This window comes from Camarhynchus parvulus, unplaced genomic scaffold (genome assembly GCF_901933205.1).
Source record: "Camarhynchus parvulus unplaced genomic scaffold, STF_HiC, whole genome shotgun sequence".
NCBI classification, from domain to species: Eukaryota; Metazoa; Chordata; class Aves; order Passeriformes; family Thraupidae; genus Camarhynchus; species Camarhynchus parvulus.
In genome coordinates, this window is record NW_022147858.1 from 2,687 (window position 1) to 22,782 (window position 20,096).

Consider the following 20,096-nt stretch of genomic DNA (forward strand, 5'->3'; position numbering starts at 1 on the left):
TTCCTCCTCACTGTTCCATGGCCAGCAGCCATGAGTCCAGCCTGTCCTGCTGCTGCCATTGCCACATTCCCAGATTTATTCCCACAATTATTCTGGATTTATTCCCACATTTCTGGGTGTTTATTCCCAGATTTCTGAGGTCATTCCCAGATTTATTCCCAGCTTTTATTCCCAGATTTCCTCACTGTTCCATGGCCAGCAGCCGTGAGTCCAGCCTGGCTGCCATTGCCACATTCCCATTGCCCTACCCAGATTTATTCCCGGATTTCTTTCTGGGTTTATTCCCAGATTTATCCCCAGATTCCTGGGGTCATTCCCAGATTTCATTCCCAGATTTATTCCCAGTTATTCCCACATTTTATTCCCAGATTTATTCCCAGATTTCCTCACTGTTCCGTGGCCAGCACCTGTGAGTCCAGGCTGCGCCCGCCATTGCCACATTCCCAGATTTATCCCCACAATTATTCTGGATTTATTCCCACGTTTCTGGGTGTTTATTCCCAGATTTCTGAGGTCATTCCCAGAGTTATTCCCAGTTTTTATTCCCAGATTTCCTCACTGTTCCATGGCCAGCAGCCGTGAGTCCAGCCTGGCTGCCATTGCCACATTCCCATTGCCCTACCCAGATTTATTCCAGGATTTCTTTCTGGCTTTATTCCCAGATTTATCCCCAGATTCCTGGGGTCATTCCCACATTTATTCTGGATTTATTCCCAGTTATTCCCACATTTTATTCCCTGATTTATTCCCAATTTTTCCTCCTCACTGTTCCATGACCAGCAGCCGCCAGTCCAGCCTGTCCTGCTGCTGCCATTGCCACATTCCCAGATTTATTCCCACAATTATTCTGGATTTATTCCCACATTTCTGGGTGTTTATTCCCAGATTTCTAAGATCATTCCCAGATTTTATTCCCAGATTTATTCCCGGTTATTCCCAGTTTTTATTCCCGGATTTCCTCACTGTTCCATGGCCAGCAGCCGTGAGTCCAGCCTGGCTGCCATTGCCACATTCCCATTGCCCTACCCAGATTTATTCCCGGATTTCTTTCTGGGTTTATTCCCAGATTTATCCCCAGATTTTTGAGGTCATTCCCAGATGTTATTCCCAGTTTTTATTCCCGGATTTCCTCACTGTTCCATGGCCAGCAGCCGTGAGTCCAGCCTGCGCTGCCATTGCCACATTCCCACTGCCCTACCCAGATTTATTCCCACAATTATTCTGGATTTATTCCCACATTTCTGGGTGTTTATTCCCAGATTTCTGAGGTCATTCCCAGATTTATTCCCAGTTTTTATTCCCGGATTTCCTCACTGTTTCATGGCCAGCAGCCGTGAGTCCAGGCTGTCCTGCTTGCCCCGCATGGCCTGCATGTCGGCCAGCAGCCGCGCCACGCTGTCCTGCCGCACGCGCACCTCCTCCCCCTTCAGCGACGACACCTGAGGGGAAAACGGGGAAAAAATCAGCAAAAATGGGAAAAAAGGGAATCTGGGATGGGGGAAATGCTCAGGAGTTTGGGGGATTTTTTCCAATTTTTTTCTGAATTTTTCCAATTTTTTTCTGAATCTTTTCTGATTTTTTTCTGAATTTTTTCCAATTTTTTTTGTGATTTTTTCTGAATTTTTTCCTGAATTTTTATGATTTTTTCCACTTTTTTCCGATTTTTCTCTGAATTTTTCTCCATTTTTTTCTGAATTTTTTCTGATTTTTTCCAATTTTTTTCTCAATTTTTTCTGATTTTTTTCCAATTTTTTTCTCATTTTTTTCCGATTTTTTTCTGAATTTTTCCAATTTTTTTTTTTTTCTCAGTTTTTTCTACTTTTTCCTGAATTTTTTTCCGATTTTTTTCTGGATTTTTTCCGAATTTTTTCTGAATTTTTCCAATTTTTTTTCTGAATTTTTACTGATTTTTTCCTGAATTTTTATGGGGTTTTTCCACTTTTTTCCGATTTTTTTCTGATTTTTTCCTGAATTTTTCCTGAATTTTTTCCAAATTTTTTCCTGAATTTTCTCCGATTTTTTTCTGAATTTTTCTGATTTTTTCTGAATTTTTTCTGAATTTTTCTGATTTTTTCCCAAATTTTTTCTGATTTTTTTCTGATTTTTTCCTGAATTTTTCCCGATTTTTTCCTGAATTTTATCCAATTTTTTTCTCATTTTTTTGTGATTTTTTTGTGATTTTTTCTGAATTTTTTTCCGAATTTTTTCTGATTTTTTTCCTGATTTTTTCTTAATTTTTCCGATTTTTTCTAAATTTTTTTCTGATTTTTTCCTGAATTTTTTCAGGGTTTTTTCCCTGAATTTTTTCCAATTTTTTCTGATTTTTTTTCCACTTTTTTTCCAATTTTTTCTGAATTTTTCCAATTTTTTCTGAATTTTTCTGATTTTTTTCTGATTTTTTTCTCAATTTTTTCTGATTTTTTTCTGATTTTTTCCTGAATTTTCTCCGATTTTTTTCTGAATTTTTTCTGATTTTTTTCCAAATTTTTTCCTGAATTTTTTCCAAATTTTTCCCGAATTTTCTCCGATTTTTTTCTGAATTTTTCTGATTTTTTCTGAATTTTTCTGATTTTTTTCCAAATTTTTTCTGAATTTTTTCTGATTTTTTTCTGATAATTTTGCAATTTTTTTGCGATTTTTTTGCGATTTTTTCCTGAATTTTTTTCCAATTTTTTTCTCAATTTTTTCTTTTTTTTCTGATTTTTTCCCAATTTTTTCCTGAATTTTTTCCAATTTTTTTCTGAATTTTTTGTGATTTTTTTTCTGGTTTTTTTCTGATTTTTTTTTCTGGTTTTTTCTGATTTTTTTCTGATTTTTTCTTAATTTTTCCGATTTTTTCTAATTTTTTTCTGATTTTTTCCTGAATTTTTTCAGTTTTTTTCCCGGTATTTTTATGATTTTTTTCTGATTTTTTCCACTTTTTTCAGATTTTTCCCTGAATTTTTTCCAATTTTTTCCTGAATTTTTCTGATTTTTTTTTATATTTTTTCCAATTTTTTTCTGAATTTTTTCTGATTTTTTCCTGAATTTTTCCAATTTTTTTTCTGATTTTTTCGTGAATTGTTTCCGATTTTTTTCTGGATTTTTCTGATTTTTTATGATTTCTTTCTGACTTTTTTCCAATTTTTTTCTCATTTTTTTCCGATTTTTTTTCTGAATTTTTTCCCGATTTTTTCTGAATTTTTCCAATTTTTTTCTGAATTTTTCTGATTTTTTTCTGAATTTTTTCTGATTTTTTTTCCACTTTTTTTCCAATTTTTTTCTGAATTTCTTCAAATTTTTTTCTGAATTTTTATGATTTTTTTCCGATTTTTTCTGAATTTTTTCCAAATTTTTCCTGAATTTTTTCTGATTTTTTTCCTGAATTTTTTCCGATTTTTTTCTGATTTTTTCCATTTTTTTCTGAATTTTATCCAATTTTTTTCTGAATTTTTCTGATTTTTTTCTGATTTTTTTTTTCTGTTTTTTTCTGAATTTTTTCTGATTTTTTCTTAATTTTTCCGATTTTTTCTAAATTTTTTCTTATTTTTTCCTGAATTTTTTCAGGTTTTTTCCTGGTATTTTTATTATTTTTTTCTGATTTTTTCCACTTTTTTCAGATTTTTTTCTGAATTTTTTCCAATTTTTTCCTGAATTTTTCTGATTTTTTTCTGATATTTTTTCCAATTTTTTTCTGAATTTTTTCTGATTTTTTTCTGATATTTTTGCGATATTTTTGCAATTTTTTTCCAATTTTTTCCTGAATTTTTTCCAATTTTTTTTTCTGAATTTTTTCCATTTTTTCTGATTTTTTCCTGAATTTTCTCCAATTTTTTCTGAATTTTTTTCCAATTTTTTTCCTCATTTCCTCTGATTTTTTTCTCAAATTTTTGGAATGTTTTTCTGATTTTTAAAGGGTTTTTTTTCAGTGTTTTTTCTTGATTTGTCCTGAATTCTTTAGCAATTTTTAAGGATTTTTTGGGGGGAATTTTTCTAGCTTTTCAGGGAATTTTGGGGTTTTTTGGGATTCTTTTTCAGAATTTTGGGCGGATTTTTTTGACCATTTTGGATGGAAAATTCTGGAATTTTTAATGGATCCTGACTGGTTTGGATGGAAAATTCTGGAATTTTTAATGGACCCTGACTGGTTTGTATGGAAAATTCTGGAATTTTCAATGGACCCTGACCTGGTTTGAATGGAACATTCTGGAATTTTTAATGGACCCTGACTATTTTAAATGGAAAATTCTGGAATTTTTAATGGATCCTGGCCTGGTTTGAATGGAACATTCTGGAATTTTTAATGGACCCTGCCCATTTTGAATGGAAAATTCTGGAATTTGGAACTCACGCTGGTGACTCCTCTTGATGTTCTCGAGCAGGCGCTCCTGGCCTGGATTGTATGGAAAATTCTGGAATTTTTAATGGACCCTGACCATTTTGAATGGAAAATTCTGGAATTTTTAATGGACCCTGCCCATTTTGAATGGAACATTCTGGAATTTGGAACTCACGCTGGTGACTCCTCTTGATGTTCTCCAGGAGCTGCTCCTGGCCTGGATTGGATGGAACATTCTGGAATTTTTAATGGATCCTGACTGGTTTGTATGGAAAATTCTGGAATTTTTAATGGATCCTGACTGGTTTCGATGGAAAATTCTGGAATTTTTAATGGATCCTGACCATTTTGTATGGAAAATTCTGGAATTTTTAATGGACCCTGCCCATTTTTTTATGGAACATTCTGGAATTTGGAACTCACGCTGGTGACTCCTCTTGATGTTCTCCAGGAGCTGCTCCTGGCCTGGATTGGATGGAACATTCTGGAATTTTGAATCTTTAAATTTTCCCAGCTCCTGGCTGGTTTTTAATGGAAAATTCTGGAATTTTTAATGGATCCTGGCCTGGTTTGTATAGAAAATTCTGGAATTTTTAATGGACCCTGACTGGTTTGTATGGAAAATTCTGGAATTTTTAATGGACCCTGACCATTTTGTATGGAAAATTCTGGAATTTTTAATGGATCCTGGCCTGGTTTGTATGGAAAATTCTGGAATTTTTAATGGATCCTGACCATTTTGAATGGAAAATTCTGGAATTTTTAATGGACCCTGACCATTTTTTTATGGAACATTCTGGAATTTGGAACTCCCACTGGTGACTCCTCTTGATGTTCTCGAGCAGGCGCTCCTGGCCTGGCTTGGATGGAACATTCTGGAATTTTTAATGGACCCTGACTGGTTTGAATGGAACATTCTGGAATTTTTAATGGACCCGGCCCATTTTGTATGGAACATTCTGGAATTTGGGACTCACGCTGGTGACTTTCCTCTTGATGTTCTCGAGCAGGCGCTCCTGGCCGCGCAGGAAGAACGGGTGCTGGAACTCGGTGTCGTCCTTGTCCGGCTTCACCAGCCCGCCCTGCTCGATGTGCACCACCTTCCGGAAGCCGTCTGGGAAACATGGGGAAATCCGGGAATGAATGGGGGAAAATCCGGGATAAATGGGGGAAAAATCCGGGAATAAATGGGGAAAAATCCGGGAATAAATGGAAAAAAATCCGGGATAAATGGGGGAAATATGGGGAAAAAATCCGGGAATAAATGGGGAAAACTCCGGGATAAATGGGGGAAAAATTGGGGAATAAATGGGGGAAAATCCGGGAATAAATGGGGGAAAATCCGGGAATAAATGGGGAAATATGGGGAAAAAATCCGGGAATAAATGGGGAAAAATAGGGGAAAAATCCGGGAATAAATGTGGGAAAATTGGGGAAAAATGGGGAATAAATCCGGGAATAAATGGGGAAAAATCCGGGATAAATGGGGGAAAAATCCAGGAATAAATGGAAAAAAATCCGGGAATAAATGGGGGAAAAATGGGGAATAAATCCGGGAATAAATGGGGAAAATCCGGGATAAATGGGGAATAAATCCGGGAATAAATGGGGAAAAATCCGGGATAAATGGGGGAAAAATTGGGGAATAAATGGGGAAAAATCCGGGAATAAATGGGGGAAAATCCGGGAATAAATGGGGAAATATGGGGGAATAAATGGAAAAAAATCCGGGAATAAATGGGGAAAATCCGGGAATAAATGGGGGAAAATTGGGGATAAATGGGGAATAAATCCGGGAATAAATGGGGAAAAATCCGGGATAAATGGGGGAAATATGGGGAAAAAATCCGGGAATAAATGGGGAAAAATAGGGGAAAAATCCGGGAATAAATGTGGGAAAATTGGGGAAAAATGGGGAATAAATCCGGGAATAAATGGGGAAAAATCCGGGATAAATGGGGGAAAAATCCAGGAATAAATGGAAAAAAATCCGGGAATAAATGGGGGAAAAATGGGGAATAAATCCGGGAATAAATGGGGAAAATCCGGGATAAATGGGGAATAAATCCGGGAATAAATGGAAAAAATCCGGGATAAATGGGGAATAAATCCGGGAATAAATGGAGAAAAAATTGTGGAAAAATAGGTAAAAAATCTGGGAATAAATGGGGGAAAATCCAGGAATAAATGGGGAAAAATTGGGGAATAAATTGGGGAATAAATGGGAAAAAATCGGGAAATAAATGGGAAAAATCCAGGAATAAATGGGGAAAAATGGGGGAAAAATCCGGGAATAAATGGGGAAAAATTGGGGAAAAATAGGGAAAAAAGCTGGGAATAAATGGGGAAAAATCCGGGATAAATGGGGGAAAATGGGGGAATAAATGGGGGAAAAATCCAGGAATAAATGAGAAAAATGGGGGAATAAATGGGGGAAAATCCGGGATAAATGGGGAAAAATGGGGAATAAATGGGGGAAAAATCCAGGAATAAATGGGAAAAATGGGGGAATAAATGGGGGAAAATCCGGGATAAATGGGGAAAAATAGGGAAAAAATCCGGGAATAAATGGGGGAAATATGGGGAAAAAATCTGGGAATAAATGGGAAAAATGGGGGAATAAATGGGGGAAAAATCCGGGAATAAATGGGGAAAAATCCAGGAATAAATGGGGAAAAAATCCGGGAATAAATGGGGAAAAGTGGGGAATAAATCCGGGAATAAATGGGGAAAAATAGGGAAAAAATGGGGAAAAATAGGGAATAAATCCGGGAATAAATGGGGAAAAATAGGGAAAAAATCTGGGAATAAATGAGGAAAAATCCGGAATAAATGGGAAAAAATTGGGGAAAAATTGAGAAGAAATGGGAAAAAATCCAGGAATAAATGGGGAAAAATTGGGGAAGAGAATAACTGGGAAAAAATGGAAAAAAAATCCAGGAATAAATGGAAAAAAAATCAGGAATAAATGGGAAAAAATCCGGGAATAAATGAGGGAATAATCCGGGAATAAATGGGGAAAAATTGGGGAAAAATTGAGAAGAAATGGGAAAAAATCCAGGAATAAATGGGGAAAAACAGGGAAAAAATCCGGGAATAAATGGAAAAAAATCCGGGAATAAATGGGGAAAAATTGGGGATAAATGGGGAAAAATTGGGGGGAAATTGAGAATAAATGGGAAAAAATCCGGGAATAAATGGAAAAAAATTCAGGAATAAATGGAAAAGGAAATCCGGGAATAAATGAGGGAATAATCCGGGAATAAATGGGGAAAAATTGGGGAAAAATTGAGAAGAAATGGGAAAAAATCCAGGAATAAATGGGGAAAAACAGGGAAAAAATCCGGGAATAAATGGAAAAAAAATCCGGGAATAAATGGGGAAAAATTGGGGATAAATGGGGAAAAATTGGGGGGAAATTGAGAATAAATGGGAAAAAATCTGGGAATAAATGGGGAAAAAATCCGGGATAAATGGGAAAAAATCCGGGAATAAATGGGGCAAAAATCTGGGAATAAATGGGGGAAAAATCCGGGAATAAATGGGAAAAATTGGGGGAAAATTGAGAAGAAATGGGAAAAAATCTGGGAAAAAATGAGGAAAAAATCCAGGAATAAATGGGGGAAAAATCCAGGATAAATGGGAAAGAATTGGGGAAAATAAGGGAAAAAAAAACGGGAATAAATGGGGGAAAAAGTCCGGGAATAAATGGGAAAAAATTGGGGAAAAATAGGGAAAAAAGCCGGGATAAATGGGGGGAAACTCCGGGATAAATGGGGAAAAATCCGGGAATAAATGGGAAAAAACTGGGGGAAAATTGAGAAGAAATGGGAAAAAATCTGGGAATAAATGGAAAAAAAATCGGAATAAATGGGGGGAAAAAACCGGGAATAAATGGGAAAAAATTCAAGAATAAATGGGAAAAATCCGGGAATAAATGGGGAAAAATAGGGAAAAAATCTGGGAATAAATGGGGGAAAATTGGGGAAAAATGGGGAATAAATCCGGGAATAATGGGGAAAAATCCGGGAATAAATGGGGGAAAAATAGGGAAAAAATCCCGGAATAAATGGGGGAAAAATCCAGGAATAAATGGGAAAAAAATCTGGGAAAAAATAGGAAAAAATCCGGGAATAAATGGGGAAAAATTGGGGAATAAATGGGAAGAAATGGGGAAAAATCTGGGAACAAATCTGGGAATAAATGGGAAAAAACCCGGGATAAATGGGGAAAATTGGGGAAAAATTGAGAAGAAATGGGAAAAAATCTGGAAAAAAAAGGAAAAAAAAACTGGGAATAAATGGGGGAAAATCCAGGAATAAATGGGGAAAAATTGGGGGAAAATTGAGAAGAAATGGGAAAAAATCCGGGAATAAATGGGGAAAAAATCCGGGAAAAATTGGGGGGAAAAATTGGGGGAAATTGAGAATGAAATGGGAAAAAATCGGAATAAATGGGGAAAAAATCCAGGAATAAATGGGAGAAAAATCCGGAATAAATGGGGAAAAATCTGGGAAAAAATGGAAAAAAATCTGGGATAAATGGGGGAAAAATTGGGGAATAAATGGGGAAATAAAGGGGGAAAAATCCAGGGATAAATCCAGTGATAAATGGGAATGAATGGGAAAAATCTGGGAAAAATCCAGGAATAAATGGGAAAAATGGGAAGATATGGGAAAAAATCTGGGACTAAAACTGGGACTAAATCTGGAATAAATCTGGGAATAAACCTAGAATAAATCTAGAATAATCTTCCCCATTTTTCCCATTTTTTCCCAGGTTTTACTCCCACATGTTGAGCTGCCTGACGAAGCTGATTCCCAGAACTGCCAGAATTCCCATTTTTCCCTTTTTTTCCCATTTTTCCCATGTTTCACTCCCACATGTTGAGCTGCCAGACAAAGCTGTATCCCATTTTTCCCATTTTTTCCCATTTTCCCATTTTTCCCCATTTTTTACTCCCACATGTTGAGCTGCCTGACGAAGCTGATTCCCATTTTTTCCCATTTTCCCATTTTTCCCATTTTTTACTCACACATGTTGAGCTGCCTGACGAAGCTGATTCCCAGAATTCCCATTTTTTCCCATTTTTTCCCATTTTTCCCCATTTTTTGCCATTTTTCCCATTTTTTACTCACACATGTTGAGCTGCCTGACGAAGCTGATTCCCAGAACTCCCACTTTTCCCATTTTTTCCCATTTTTCCCCATTTTTTGCCATTTTTCCCATTTTTCCCATTTTTCACTCACACATGTTGAGCTGCCTGACGAAGCTGATTCCCATTTTTCCCATTTTTTCCCATTTTTTCCTATTTTTTCCCATTTTTCCCCATTTTTTGCCATTTTTCCAATTTTTTCCCAGGTTTTACTCACACATGTTGAGCTCTCTGACGAAGCTGATTCCCATTTTTCCCATTTTTCCCCATTTTTCCCATTTTTCCCATTTTTTACTCCCACATGTTCAGCTGCCAGACAAACCTGATCCCCAGAACTCCCAGAATTCCCATTTTTTCCATTTTTCCCATTTTTCCCCATTTTTACTCACACATGTTGAGCTGCCTGACGAAGCTGATTCCCATTTTTCCCATTTTTCCCATTTTTTCCCATTTTTTACACCAACATGTTGAGCTGCCTGACGAAGCTGATTCCCATTTTTCCCATTTTTCCCATTTTTCCCAATTTTTCCCATTTTTTCCCATTTTTTCCCATTTTTTACTCACACATGTTGAGCTGCCAGACAAAGCTGTATCCCATTTTTCCCATTTTTTCCCATTTTTCCCATTTTTTTCCCATTTTTCCCATTTTTTACTCACACATGTTGAGCTGCCTGACGAAGCTGATTCCCATTTTTCCCATTTTTCCCCATTTTTCCCATTTTCCCCATTTTTCCCCATTTTTACTCACACATGTTGAGCTGCCTGACGAAGCTGATTCCCATTTTTCCCATTTTTCCCATTTTTTCCCATTTTTTCCCATTTTTCCCCATTTTTTACTCACACATGTTGAGCTGCCTGACGAAGCTGATTCCCATTTTTCCCATTTTTCCCATTTTTCCCCATTTTTCCCCATTTTTCCCATTTTTACTCACACATGTTGAGCTGCCTGACGAAGCTGATTCCCATTTTTCCCATTTTTCCCATTTTTTCCCATTTTTTACTCACACATGTTGAGCTGCCTGACGAAGCTGATTTTTTCCAATTCCTTTTCCCATTTTTCCCATTTTTTCCCATTTTTCACTCACACATGTTGAGCTGCCTGACGAAGCTGATTCCCATTTTTCCCATTTTTCCCATTTTTCCCATTTTTTCCCCTTTTTCCCCATTTTTACTCACACATGTTGAGCTGCCTGACGAAGCTGATTCCCATTTTTCCCATTTTTCCCATTTTTTCCCATTTTTTCCCATTTTTCACTCACACATGTTGAGCTGCCTGGCGAAGCTGATTCCCATTTTTCCCATTTTTCCCATTTTTCCCATTTTTTCCCATTTTTCCCCTTTTTCCCTTTTTTACTCACACATGTTGAGCTGCCTGACGAAGCTGATTCCCATTTTTCCCATTTTTTCCCATTTTTTCCCATTTTTCCCATTTTTCACTCACACATGTTGAGCTGCCTGACGAAGCTGGCCATGTTGTTGTGCTTGAAGTATTTGGGCAGCACCTCCTTGGAGAACTGGCCCTGGTCGAACACGTGGAAACTGCTCCCGCTCTGAGGGGAAAAACGGGAAAAATGGGAAAAATCAGGAAAAATCGGGAATTCTGGGAAAAAAATAGGGAATTTTTGGTGAATTTTTGGTGAGTTTTTGGGGGATTTTGGGGATTTTTTGGGGACTTTTTGGTGATTTGGGAGAACTGGCCCTGGGCAAACATGAGGAAGCTGCTCCCACTCTGAGGGGGAAACGGGAAAAATCAGGAAAAATCGGGAAATTTGGGAAAAAAATGGGGAATTTTTGGTGAGTTTTTGGTGAGTTTTTGGGGGATTTTGGGGCCAGTTGGGAGAACTGGCCCTGCTCAAACATGCGGAAGCTGCTCCCACTCTGAGGGGGGAAATTGGGAAAAATTGGGAATTTTGGGAAAAAATTGGGAGAAAATCTGGAATTTTGGGAAAAACTGGGAAAAAATCAGGGATTTTGGGGGGATTTTTGGTGAATTTTTGGGGGATTTGGGGGATTTTTTGGGACTTTTCAGGGATTTTGGAGAACTGGCCCTGGGCAAACATGAGGAAGCTGCTCCCGCTCTGAGGGGGGGAAAAATTGGGAATTTTGGGAAAAAATTGGGAGAAAATCGGGAATTTTGGGAAAAATTGGGAAAAAATCAGGGATTTTGGGGGGATTTTTGGAGAATTTTGGGGGGATTTTGGGGATTTTTTGGGACTATTTGGTGATTTTGCAGAACTGGCCCTGGGCAAACATGAGGAAGCTGCTCCTGCTCTGAGGGGAAAACCAGGAAAAATGGGAAAATTGGGAATTTTGGGGAAAAAATAGGGAATTTTGGGAAAAATCAGGAAAAACTATGGAATTTTAGGAAAAAATGGGGAATTTTTGGTGAATTGTTCATGAATTTTTGGGGGATTTGGGGGATTTTTTGGGACTTTTCAGGGATTTTGGAGAACGGGCCCTGGGCAAACACGAGGAAGCTGCTCCCGCTCTGAGGGGGGAAAATCGGGAATTTTGGGAAAAACCCTAATCTGGAATTTTGGGGAAAATTGGGAAAAAATCAGGGATATTTGGTGAATTTTGGGGGATTTTGGGGATTTTTTGGGGACTTTTCAGGGATTTTGGACAACTGGCCCTGGGCAAACACATGGAAGCTGCTCCTGCTCTGAGGGGAAAGAAACCAGGAAAAATCAGGAAAATTGGGGAAAAATTGGGAAAAATTGTGAAAAAAATCTGGAATTTTGGGAAAAAATATTGAAAGGGGGGATTTTTGGGGGGATTTTGGGGGATTTTTGGGACTTTTCAGGGATTTTTGGAGAACTGGCCCTGCTCAAACATGTGGGAAGCTGCTCCCTGCCTGGGGGAAAAATGGGAAAAATCATAAAAATCGGCAATTTTGGGAAAAAATTGGTAAAAAATCTGGGATTTTGGGAGAATTTCTGGTGAATTTTAGGGGGATTTTTAGGAATTTGGGGATTTTTGTGGAATTTTTATGGATTTTTTCTTTATTTTCAGGGAATATTTTTTCATTTTTAGAGAATTTTCACAAATTTTTAGGATTTTTTTCACGATTTAAAAAAAAACTTTTGGGCTTTTTGGGAGATTTTTTAAAATTTTTTTGGAATTTTTAAAATTTTCGTGAAATTTTTGAGAAATCTTGGGGATTTTGGGGGATTTTTGGGAATTTCTTTTAATTTTTGAGAAATTTTGGGGGACTCGGCCGGGAATTTCAGTGAAATTTTGGAAATTTTGCAGATTTTTTGAGAATTTTGAGATTTTTGGGGAATTTTCTGGAATTTTTTTTATTTTGGGGGGATTTTTGGAAATTTTAGGGGGAATTTTTTATGTTCTGGATTTTTTGGGGAATTTTGGGGATTTTTGTTGGAATTTTTCCTAATTATTGAGACATTTGGGGGTTTTTTGTGAAATTTTGGGAATTTTTTGGTGATTTTTTTTGAGAATTTTGAGATTTTGGGGGTATTTTCTGGGATGCTTTTGGATATTTGGGGAATTTTTGGGAATTTTTAGGAAATTTGCGGAAATTTTTAGGACTTTTGGTGATTTTGGAGAACTGGCCCTGGGAAAACATGTGGAAGCTGCTCCTGCTCTGAGGGGAAAAACTGGGAAAATTTGGGAAAAATTGGGCAATTTTGGGAAAAAATTGGGAAAAAATCTGGGATTTTGGGGGGATTTTTGGTGAATTTTGGGGGATTTTGTGGATTTTTTGGGACTTTTTGGTGATTTGGGAGAACTGGCCCTGGGCAAACATGAGGAAGCTGCTCCTGCTCTGAGGGGGGGAAAAATTGGGAATTTTGGGAAAAAATTGGGAAAATATCTGGAATTTTGGGAAAAAATGGGAAAAAATCAGGGATTTTGGGGGGTTTTTTGGAGAATTTTTGGGGGGATTTTGGGGATTTTTTGGGACTTTTTGGTGATTTGGGAGAACAGGCCCTGGGCAAACATGAGGAACGTGCTCCTGCTCTGAGGGGAAAACCAGGAAAATGGGAAAATTGGGAATTTTGGGGAAAAAATAGGGAATTTTGGGAAAAATCAGGAAAAATCAGGATTTTTGGGAAAAAATCAGGAATTTTTGGTGAATTTTTCATGAATTTTCGGGGGATTTTGGGGATTTTATGGGACTTTTTGGTGATTTTGGAGAACAGGCCCTGGGGAAACATGAGGAAGCTGCTCCCGCTGAGAGGGGAAAAATCAGAAAAATTGGGAAAAAATCTGGAATTTTGGGAAAAAATCTAGAATTTTTGGTGAGTTTTTCATGAATTTTTGGGGGATTTTTGGGGATTTTGGGGCCAGTTGGGAGAACTGGCCCTGCTCAAACATGAGGAAGCTGCTCCCGCTCTGAGGGGGGAAAAATGGGAAAAATTGGGAATTTTGGGAAAAAATTGGGAGAAAATCTGGAATTTTGGGAAAAATTGGGAAAAAATCAGGGATTTTGGGGATTTTGGGGGATTTGGGGGATTTTTGGGACTGTTCAGGGATTTTGGACAACTGGCCCTGGGCAAACACGTGCAAGCTGCTCCTGCTCTGAGGGGAAAGAAACCAGGAAAAATCAGGAAAATTGGGGAAAAATTGGGAAAAATTGGGAAAAAATCTGGAATTTTGGGAAAAATTGTGAAAAAATTGGGGATTTTTGGGGGGATTTTGGGGATTTTTGGGACTTTTCAGGGATTTTGGAGAACTGGCCCTGCTCAAACACGAGGAAGCTGCTGCCGCTCTGAGGGGAAAAATGGGAAAAATCATAAAAATCGGCAATTTTGGGAAAAATTGGTAAAAAATCTGGGATTTTGGGGGATTTCTGGTGAATTTTAGGGGGATTTTTAGGAATTCTAGGGATTTTTGTGGAATTTTTATGGATTTTTTCTTTATTTTCAGGGAATATTTTTTCATTTTTAGAGAATTTTCACAAATTTTTAGGATTTTTTTCACGATTTAAAAAAAAACTTTTGGGCTTTTTGGGATATTTTTAAAAATTTTTTTGGAATTTTTAAAATTTTCGCGAAATTTTTGAGAAATCTTGGGGATTTTGGGGGATTTTTTGGGAATTTCTTTTAATTTTTGAGAAATTTTGGGGGACTCTTCGGGAATTTCAGTGAAATTTTGGAAACTTTTGCAGATTTTTTGAGAATTTTTGAGATTTTTGGGGAATTTTCTGGATTTTTTTTATTTTGGGGGGATTTTTGGAAATTTTAGGGGGATTTTTTTATGTTCTGGATTTTTTGGGGAATTTTGGGGATTTTTGTTGGAATTTTTCCTAATTATTGAGACATTTGGGGTTTTTTGTGAAATTTTGGGAATTTTTTGGTGATTTTTTTTGAGAATTTTGAGATTTTGGGGGTATTTTCTGGGATGCTTTTGGATATTTGGGGAATTTTTGGGAATTTTTGGGAAATTTTCTGAAATTTTTAGGACTTTTCAAGGATTTTGGAGAACTGGCCCTGGAAAACACGTGGAAGCTGCTCCCGCTCTGAGGGGAAAAATGGGAAAAATCCGGAAAATTGGGAATTTTGGGTTTTTTTGGGGGGGTTTTTAGGGATTTTGGGGGAATTTTTAGGGATTTTTGGAGAAATTTTCTGGAATTTTTAGGATTTTGGGGGATTTTTCTTGAACTTTTGGGGATTTTTTGAGGATTTTTTTTTTGGCGATTTTGGCCATTTATTGAAAAAATTTTTTTGGGGGGGAAAATTTGGGGAAAATTGGGGGAAATTTTGGAAAAAAAAGGAGGAAATGGCCCTGGGAAAAAAAGAAGAAAATTCCTGGGGAAAAAAAGGAGAATTCCTGGGAAAAGGAAGAAAATTCCCTGTAAAGGAGGAAATTTTTGGGGGAAAATGAGAAAATTGATTGGAAAAGGGAGGATTTTCTGTGAACTTTTGGGGATTTTGAGGATTTTTTTTGGCGATTTTGGCCATTAAAAAAAAAGAGAAAATTCCTGGGGAAAAAAAGGAAAATTCCTGGGGAAAAGAGAAAATTCCTGGGGAAAAAAAAGGAAAATTCCTGGGGAAAAGGAGAAAATTGCTGGGGAAAAGAGAAAATTCCTGAGGAAAAAAATTCCAGGGAAAAAAGGAGAAAATTCCTGGGAAAAAGAGGAAATTTCTTGGAAAAAGGAGGAAATTTCAGGGAATAAAAGGAGAAAATTCCATGGAAAGAAGAGGAAAATTCCAGGGAAAAAAGAGGAAAATTCCAGGGAAAAAGGAGGAAATTGCTTGGGGAAAAAAGAGGGAATTTCTTTGGGAAAAAGGAGGAAATCGCTTGGAAAATGAAGGAAATTCCTGGGGAAAAAAAGGAGAAAATTTGTGGAAAAAAAGGAGAAAATTCCTGAAAAAAAAAGAGAGAAAATTCCTGGAGAAAGAAGGAAAATTCCTTGGAAAAAGGAGGAAATTCCTGGGGGAAAAAAGAGGGAATTTTCTTGGGAAAGGGAAGAAATTCCTGGGGAAAAAAGGAGAAAATTTTGGGGGAAAAAAGAGGAAAATTCCTGGAGAAAAAATGCTTGGGAAAAAAGAGGAAAATCCTGGGAGAAAGGAGAAAATTCTTGGAAAAAAGGAGGAAAATCCTTTGGAAATAAGGATGAGATTCCTGGGGAAAAAAAAAAGGGAATTTCTTGGGAAAAGAGGAAATTCCTGGGAAAAACAGAGGAAATTTTGGAAAAAAAAAAAGGAAAATTCCCTGGAAAAAAGAAGAGGGAAGTCCTTGGGAAAAGAGAAAATTCCAGGGAAAAAAAGGAGAAAATTCCTTGGGGAAATAAAGAGGGAATTTATTGAAAAAAAGGGGAAAATTCCTGGGGGAAAAAAAAGAGAAAATTTGTGGGGAAAAAGGAGAAAATTCCTGAAAAAAAAAGAGAGAAAATTCCTGGAGAAAGAAGGAAAATTCCTTGGAAAAAGGAGGAAATTCCTGGGGGAAAAAAGAGGGAATTTTCTTGGGAAAGGGAGGAAATTCCTGGGGAAAAAAGGAGAAAATTTTGGGGGAAAAAAAAGGAAAATTCCATGGAAAAAAAGAGGAAATTCCATGGAAAAAAAGGAAAATTCCTTGGGAAAAGAAGGAAAATTCCTGGGGAAAAAAAGAGGAAATTCCTTGGGAAAAGAAGGAAAATTCCTGGGGAAAAAAAGAGGAAATTTCTTGGGAAAAGAAGGAAAATTCCTGGGGAAAAAGAGGGAATTTCTTGGGAAAAAAAAAAGAAAATTCCTTAGGAAAAAACAGAAAACTCCTTAAAATAAGCAGGAATTCTTTAAATCCACAAAAACGCCAGGAATTCTTTAGGAGCCCAAAAATCCGGGAATATTCTTAAACCTGGACAGGGAATTCCCAAATCCCGAGAAAAACCCAGGAATTTTTGGGGAGAAATTCAGGGAAAAAAAATGAAGGAAAAAACAAAAATGGAAATTTCGGGATGAGGACGGGAAAAACTCCCCGCGAATTTTTCTTTAAAACCATTCCAGGAATTCCAAACTTTTCCCGGGATTTTTGGAGCTCAACGTTCCCAAATTTCGGCGTTGATACATTAAATGATTTCCTAAATTAAGCGGTAATTAACCCCCTAATTAGCGGCGCCGCAAAGGTCGTTGACATTTTTATTTCCCTCCTTATCTGGCGCGGGAAATTGAGGGATTTTCGCGGGGAAATTGAGGGATTTTTGCGGGGAAATTGAGGGATTTTTGCGGGGAAAAAATGAGATTTTTCGCGGGGAAATTGAGGGATTTTTGCGGGGAAAAAATGAGATTTTTCGCGGGGAAAATGAGGGATTTTCGCGGGGAAAATGAGGGATTTTTGAGGGGAAAATGAGGGATTTTTGCGGAGAAAATGAGGGATTTTCGCGGGGAAATTGAGGGATTTTTGCGGAGAAATTGAGGGATTTTTGCGGGGAAATTGAGGGATTTTCGCGGGGAAATTGAGGGATTTTTCGCGGGGAAATTGAGGGATTTTTGCAGGGAAAAAATGAGATTTTTCGCGGGGAAAATGAGGGATTTTCGCGGGGAAAATGAGGGATTTTTGAGGGGAAAATGAGGGATTTTCGCGGGGAAATTGAGGGATTTGTCGCGGGGAAAATGAGGGATTTGTCGCGGGGAAAATGAGGGATTTGTCGCGGGGAAAATGAGGGATTTTTGCGGGGGAAAATGAGGGATTTTTCGCGGGGAAAATGAGGGATTTTCGCGGGGAAAATGAGGGATTTTCGCGGGGAAAATGAGGGATTTTCGCGGGGAAATTGAGGGATTTTTCGAGGGGAAATTGAGGGATTTTTCGAGGGGAAAATGAGGGATTTTCGCGGGGAAAATGAGGGATTTTTGCGGGAAAATTGAGGGATTTTTCGCGGGGAAAAAATGAGATTTTTCGCGGGGAAATTGAGGGATTTTCGCGGGGAAAATGAGGGATTTTTCGAGGGGAAAATGAGGGATTTTCGCGGGGAAATTGAGGGATTTTTCGAGGGGAAATTGAGGGATTTTTCGAGGGGAAAATGAGGGATTTTTCGGGGGAAAATGAGGGATTTTCGCGGGGAAATTGAGGGATTTTTCGCGGGGAAAATGAGGGATTTTTGCGGGGAAAATGAGGGATTTTTCGCGGGGAAATTGAGGGATTTTTCGCGGGGAAAATGAGGGATTTTCGCGGGGAAAATGAGGGATTTTTCGCGGGGAAATTGAGGGATTTTTGCGGGGAAAATGAGGGATTTTCGCGGGGAAAATGAGGGATTTTTGAGGGGAAAATGAGAGATTTTCGCGGGGAAAATGAGGGATTTTTGCGGGAAAATTGAGGGATTTTTCGCGGGGAAAAAATGAGATTTTTCGCGGGGAAATTGAGGGATTTTCGCGGGGAAAATGAGGGATTTTTGAGGGGAAAATGAGAGATTTTCGTGGGGAAAATCCGATTTTTTTTCCGCGGGAATTTCCCCTCAGGAACCGCGCGCAGGCCAGGCCTCAAGCGGGCCGGGCCGCGGCTTCGCCGGGATCGCAGCCAAGCCCGGCGGGGATCCCTGCCCGGCCCTGCCGCCACTCACGGGGCTCCAGCAGATCAGCGAGTCGGTGTCGGGATCCTCCACGAGCATCCAGAGTTTGGTGAGGAAGGCGGGAACGTTGGTGGGACCGGGCCCCGCGCCCGCCGCCGCCGCCGCGCCCGGCCCGTCCATGGCCGCGCCCTCACGGCGGGGCCCGGGAAGGGCTCGGGGACAAGCCCGGGGGCGGCGAGGCCGTTAGAAAGGGCCCGGAAAGGAGGGAGAGGAGCGTGAGGAGGGTGAGGCAGCGGCGGCGGGAGGCGGCATGGCCGCCGCCATCTTGGGGGGCGGAGTGTGAGGGAAGGGGAGCGGAGCATGCGCGGAACCGCCCGCGGAGGGTAGGACACGCCCAGTATGGGAGGAGAGTAAAAGAAGGGCGGGGCTTTGGGGTAAAGACACGCCCGCTCTGGCTATGGCCACGCCCACTATGTTTTGGGAATGGTGAAGGGGCGTGGCTTCGTAGTGAAGACACGCCCGCTTTGGCGATGGCCACGCCCACTGTGTGTTAAGAGCGCGGAAGGGCGTGGCTTTAATGTAAGGACACGCCCCCTTGAGAGAGAGTAACAGCCGCCGTTTGTGCTTGAGAGGGGCGTGGCTTTGTCGTGTCGGCGATGGCCACGCCCACTGTGTGTTGGGAGTGCGGGGAGGGGCTTTGGTGTAAAGCCACGCCCCCTTGAGGCGCAGCCATGGCCGCAGTATGCTGCTCCTAGAGTGGGCGTGGCTTTGTGCACAAAGCCACGCCTCCTTGAGAGCGCCACGCCCAATGCACGCTGCTATGGGAGGGGGCGGGGCTTTGTGACAAATACACGCCCTTTTGGGTGATAGCGACGCCCACTGCAGGCTGTTACTAGAGAGGGGCGTGGTTTTAGGGTAAAGACACACCCCCTTGAGGGATGGCCATGTTTGCTTCGCTTTGGCGCTAGTGAGGGGCGTGGCTTTGGTGCAATGCCACGCCCCCTTGCGGGTAGTCAAGCTCTCTGTGTGCTTGGGCATAAAGCCACGCCCCCCCTAGGGCAGCCAAGATCATGGCGTGTTTCAGAGCAGGGCGGGGCTTTGGGGCAAAGCCACTCCCCCTCGATGGACAGCCACGCCCTCTGGCTGCTGTTATGATAGTGGGGCGTGGCTTTGGTGCAAAGACCCCTTCTTTCATGATAGCCACGCCCACTACATAATAGTATTAGGGATGAGCATGGCTTTGGCACAAAGACACGCCCCCTTGGGAGATAGCCACGCCCACTGTGTGTTTTGGGCTTCAGGGGGCGGAGTTCCGGTGCAAAACCACGCCCCCTGTAGGTAGTCGCTCTCACTGTGTGCTGTTTCAAAGTTGGGGGTGACTTTGATCCAAAGACACGCCCCCTTAGAGATAGCCACGCCCACTGCATGCTGCTAAGTAAAGGTGGGCGTGGGTTTGGCACAAAGCCACGCCCCTTTGGGTAGCTGCCGGTTTTGCTCTTTTCTGAGGGGGCGGGACTTTGAGGCAAAGCCACGCCCCCTTGAGCTATAGCCACGCCCATTGTCGGTGCTAGGGAGGGCGGGGCTTCAGCATACAGCCACGCCCCCTTGGAGTCACCACCATCGCTCCCCATTTCAGACTGGGGCGTGGCTCTGCCATAAAGACACGCCCTCCTGAGCAA

The 20,096-nt window shown here is 39.9% G+C and overlaps 1 protein-coding gene across 1 annotated transcript; it reads right to left on the reverse strand.

Moving 5' to 3' along the window:
* Positions 1-1,274: 1,274 nt before the first annotated feature.
* On the reverse strand, positions 1,275-18,743 carry LOC115915933 (heat shock factor protein 1-like). The gene is made up of 4 exons (XM_030969637.1): positions 18,469-18,743; positions 10,915-11,023; positions 5,296-5,432; positions 1,275-1,439 (listed from the first exon to the last, which is right to left on the reverse strand). Exons 1-4 carry the CDS (start codon positions 18,595-18,597, stop codon positions 1,311-1,313), a joined length of 504 nt encoding a protein of 167 aa, XP_030825497.1. The 5' UTR covers positions 18,598-18,743; the 3' UTR covers positions 1,275-1,310.
* Positions 18,744-20,096: the final 1,353 nt, after the last annotated feature.

Coding starts and splice junctions, on each gene's coding strand:
- LOC115915933 (XM_030969637.1), bottom strand. CDS start 18,597: ATGGACGGGCCGGGCGCGGCGGCGGCGGCGGGCGCGGGGCCCGGTCCC. Junction 11,024..18,468: donor CGCTGATCTGCTGGAGCCCC/GTGAGTGGCGGC, acceptor TTTTCCCCTCAG/AGCGGGAGCAGTTTCCACGT. Junction 1,440..5,295: donor TCAAGAGGAAAGTCACCAGC/GTGAGTCCCAAA, acceptor TTTTCCCCTCAG/GTGTCGTCGCTGAAGGGGGA.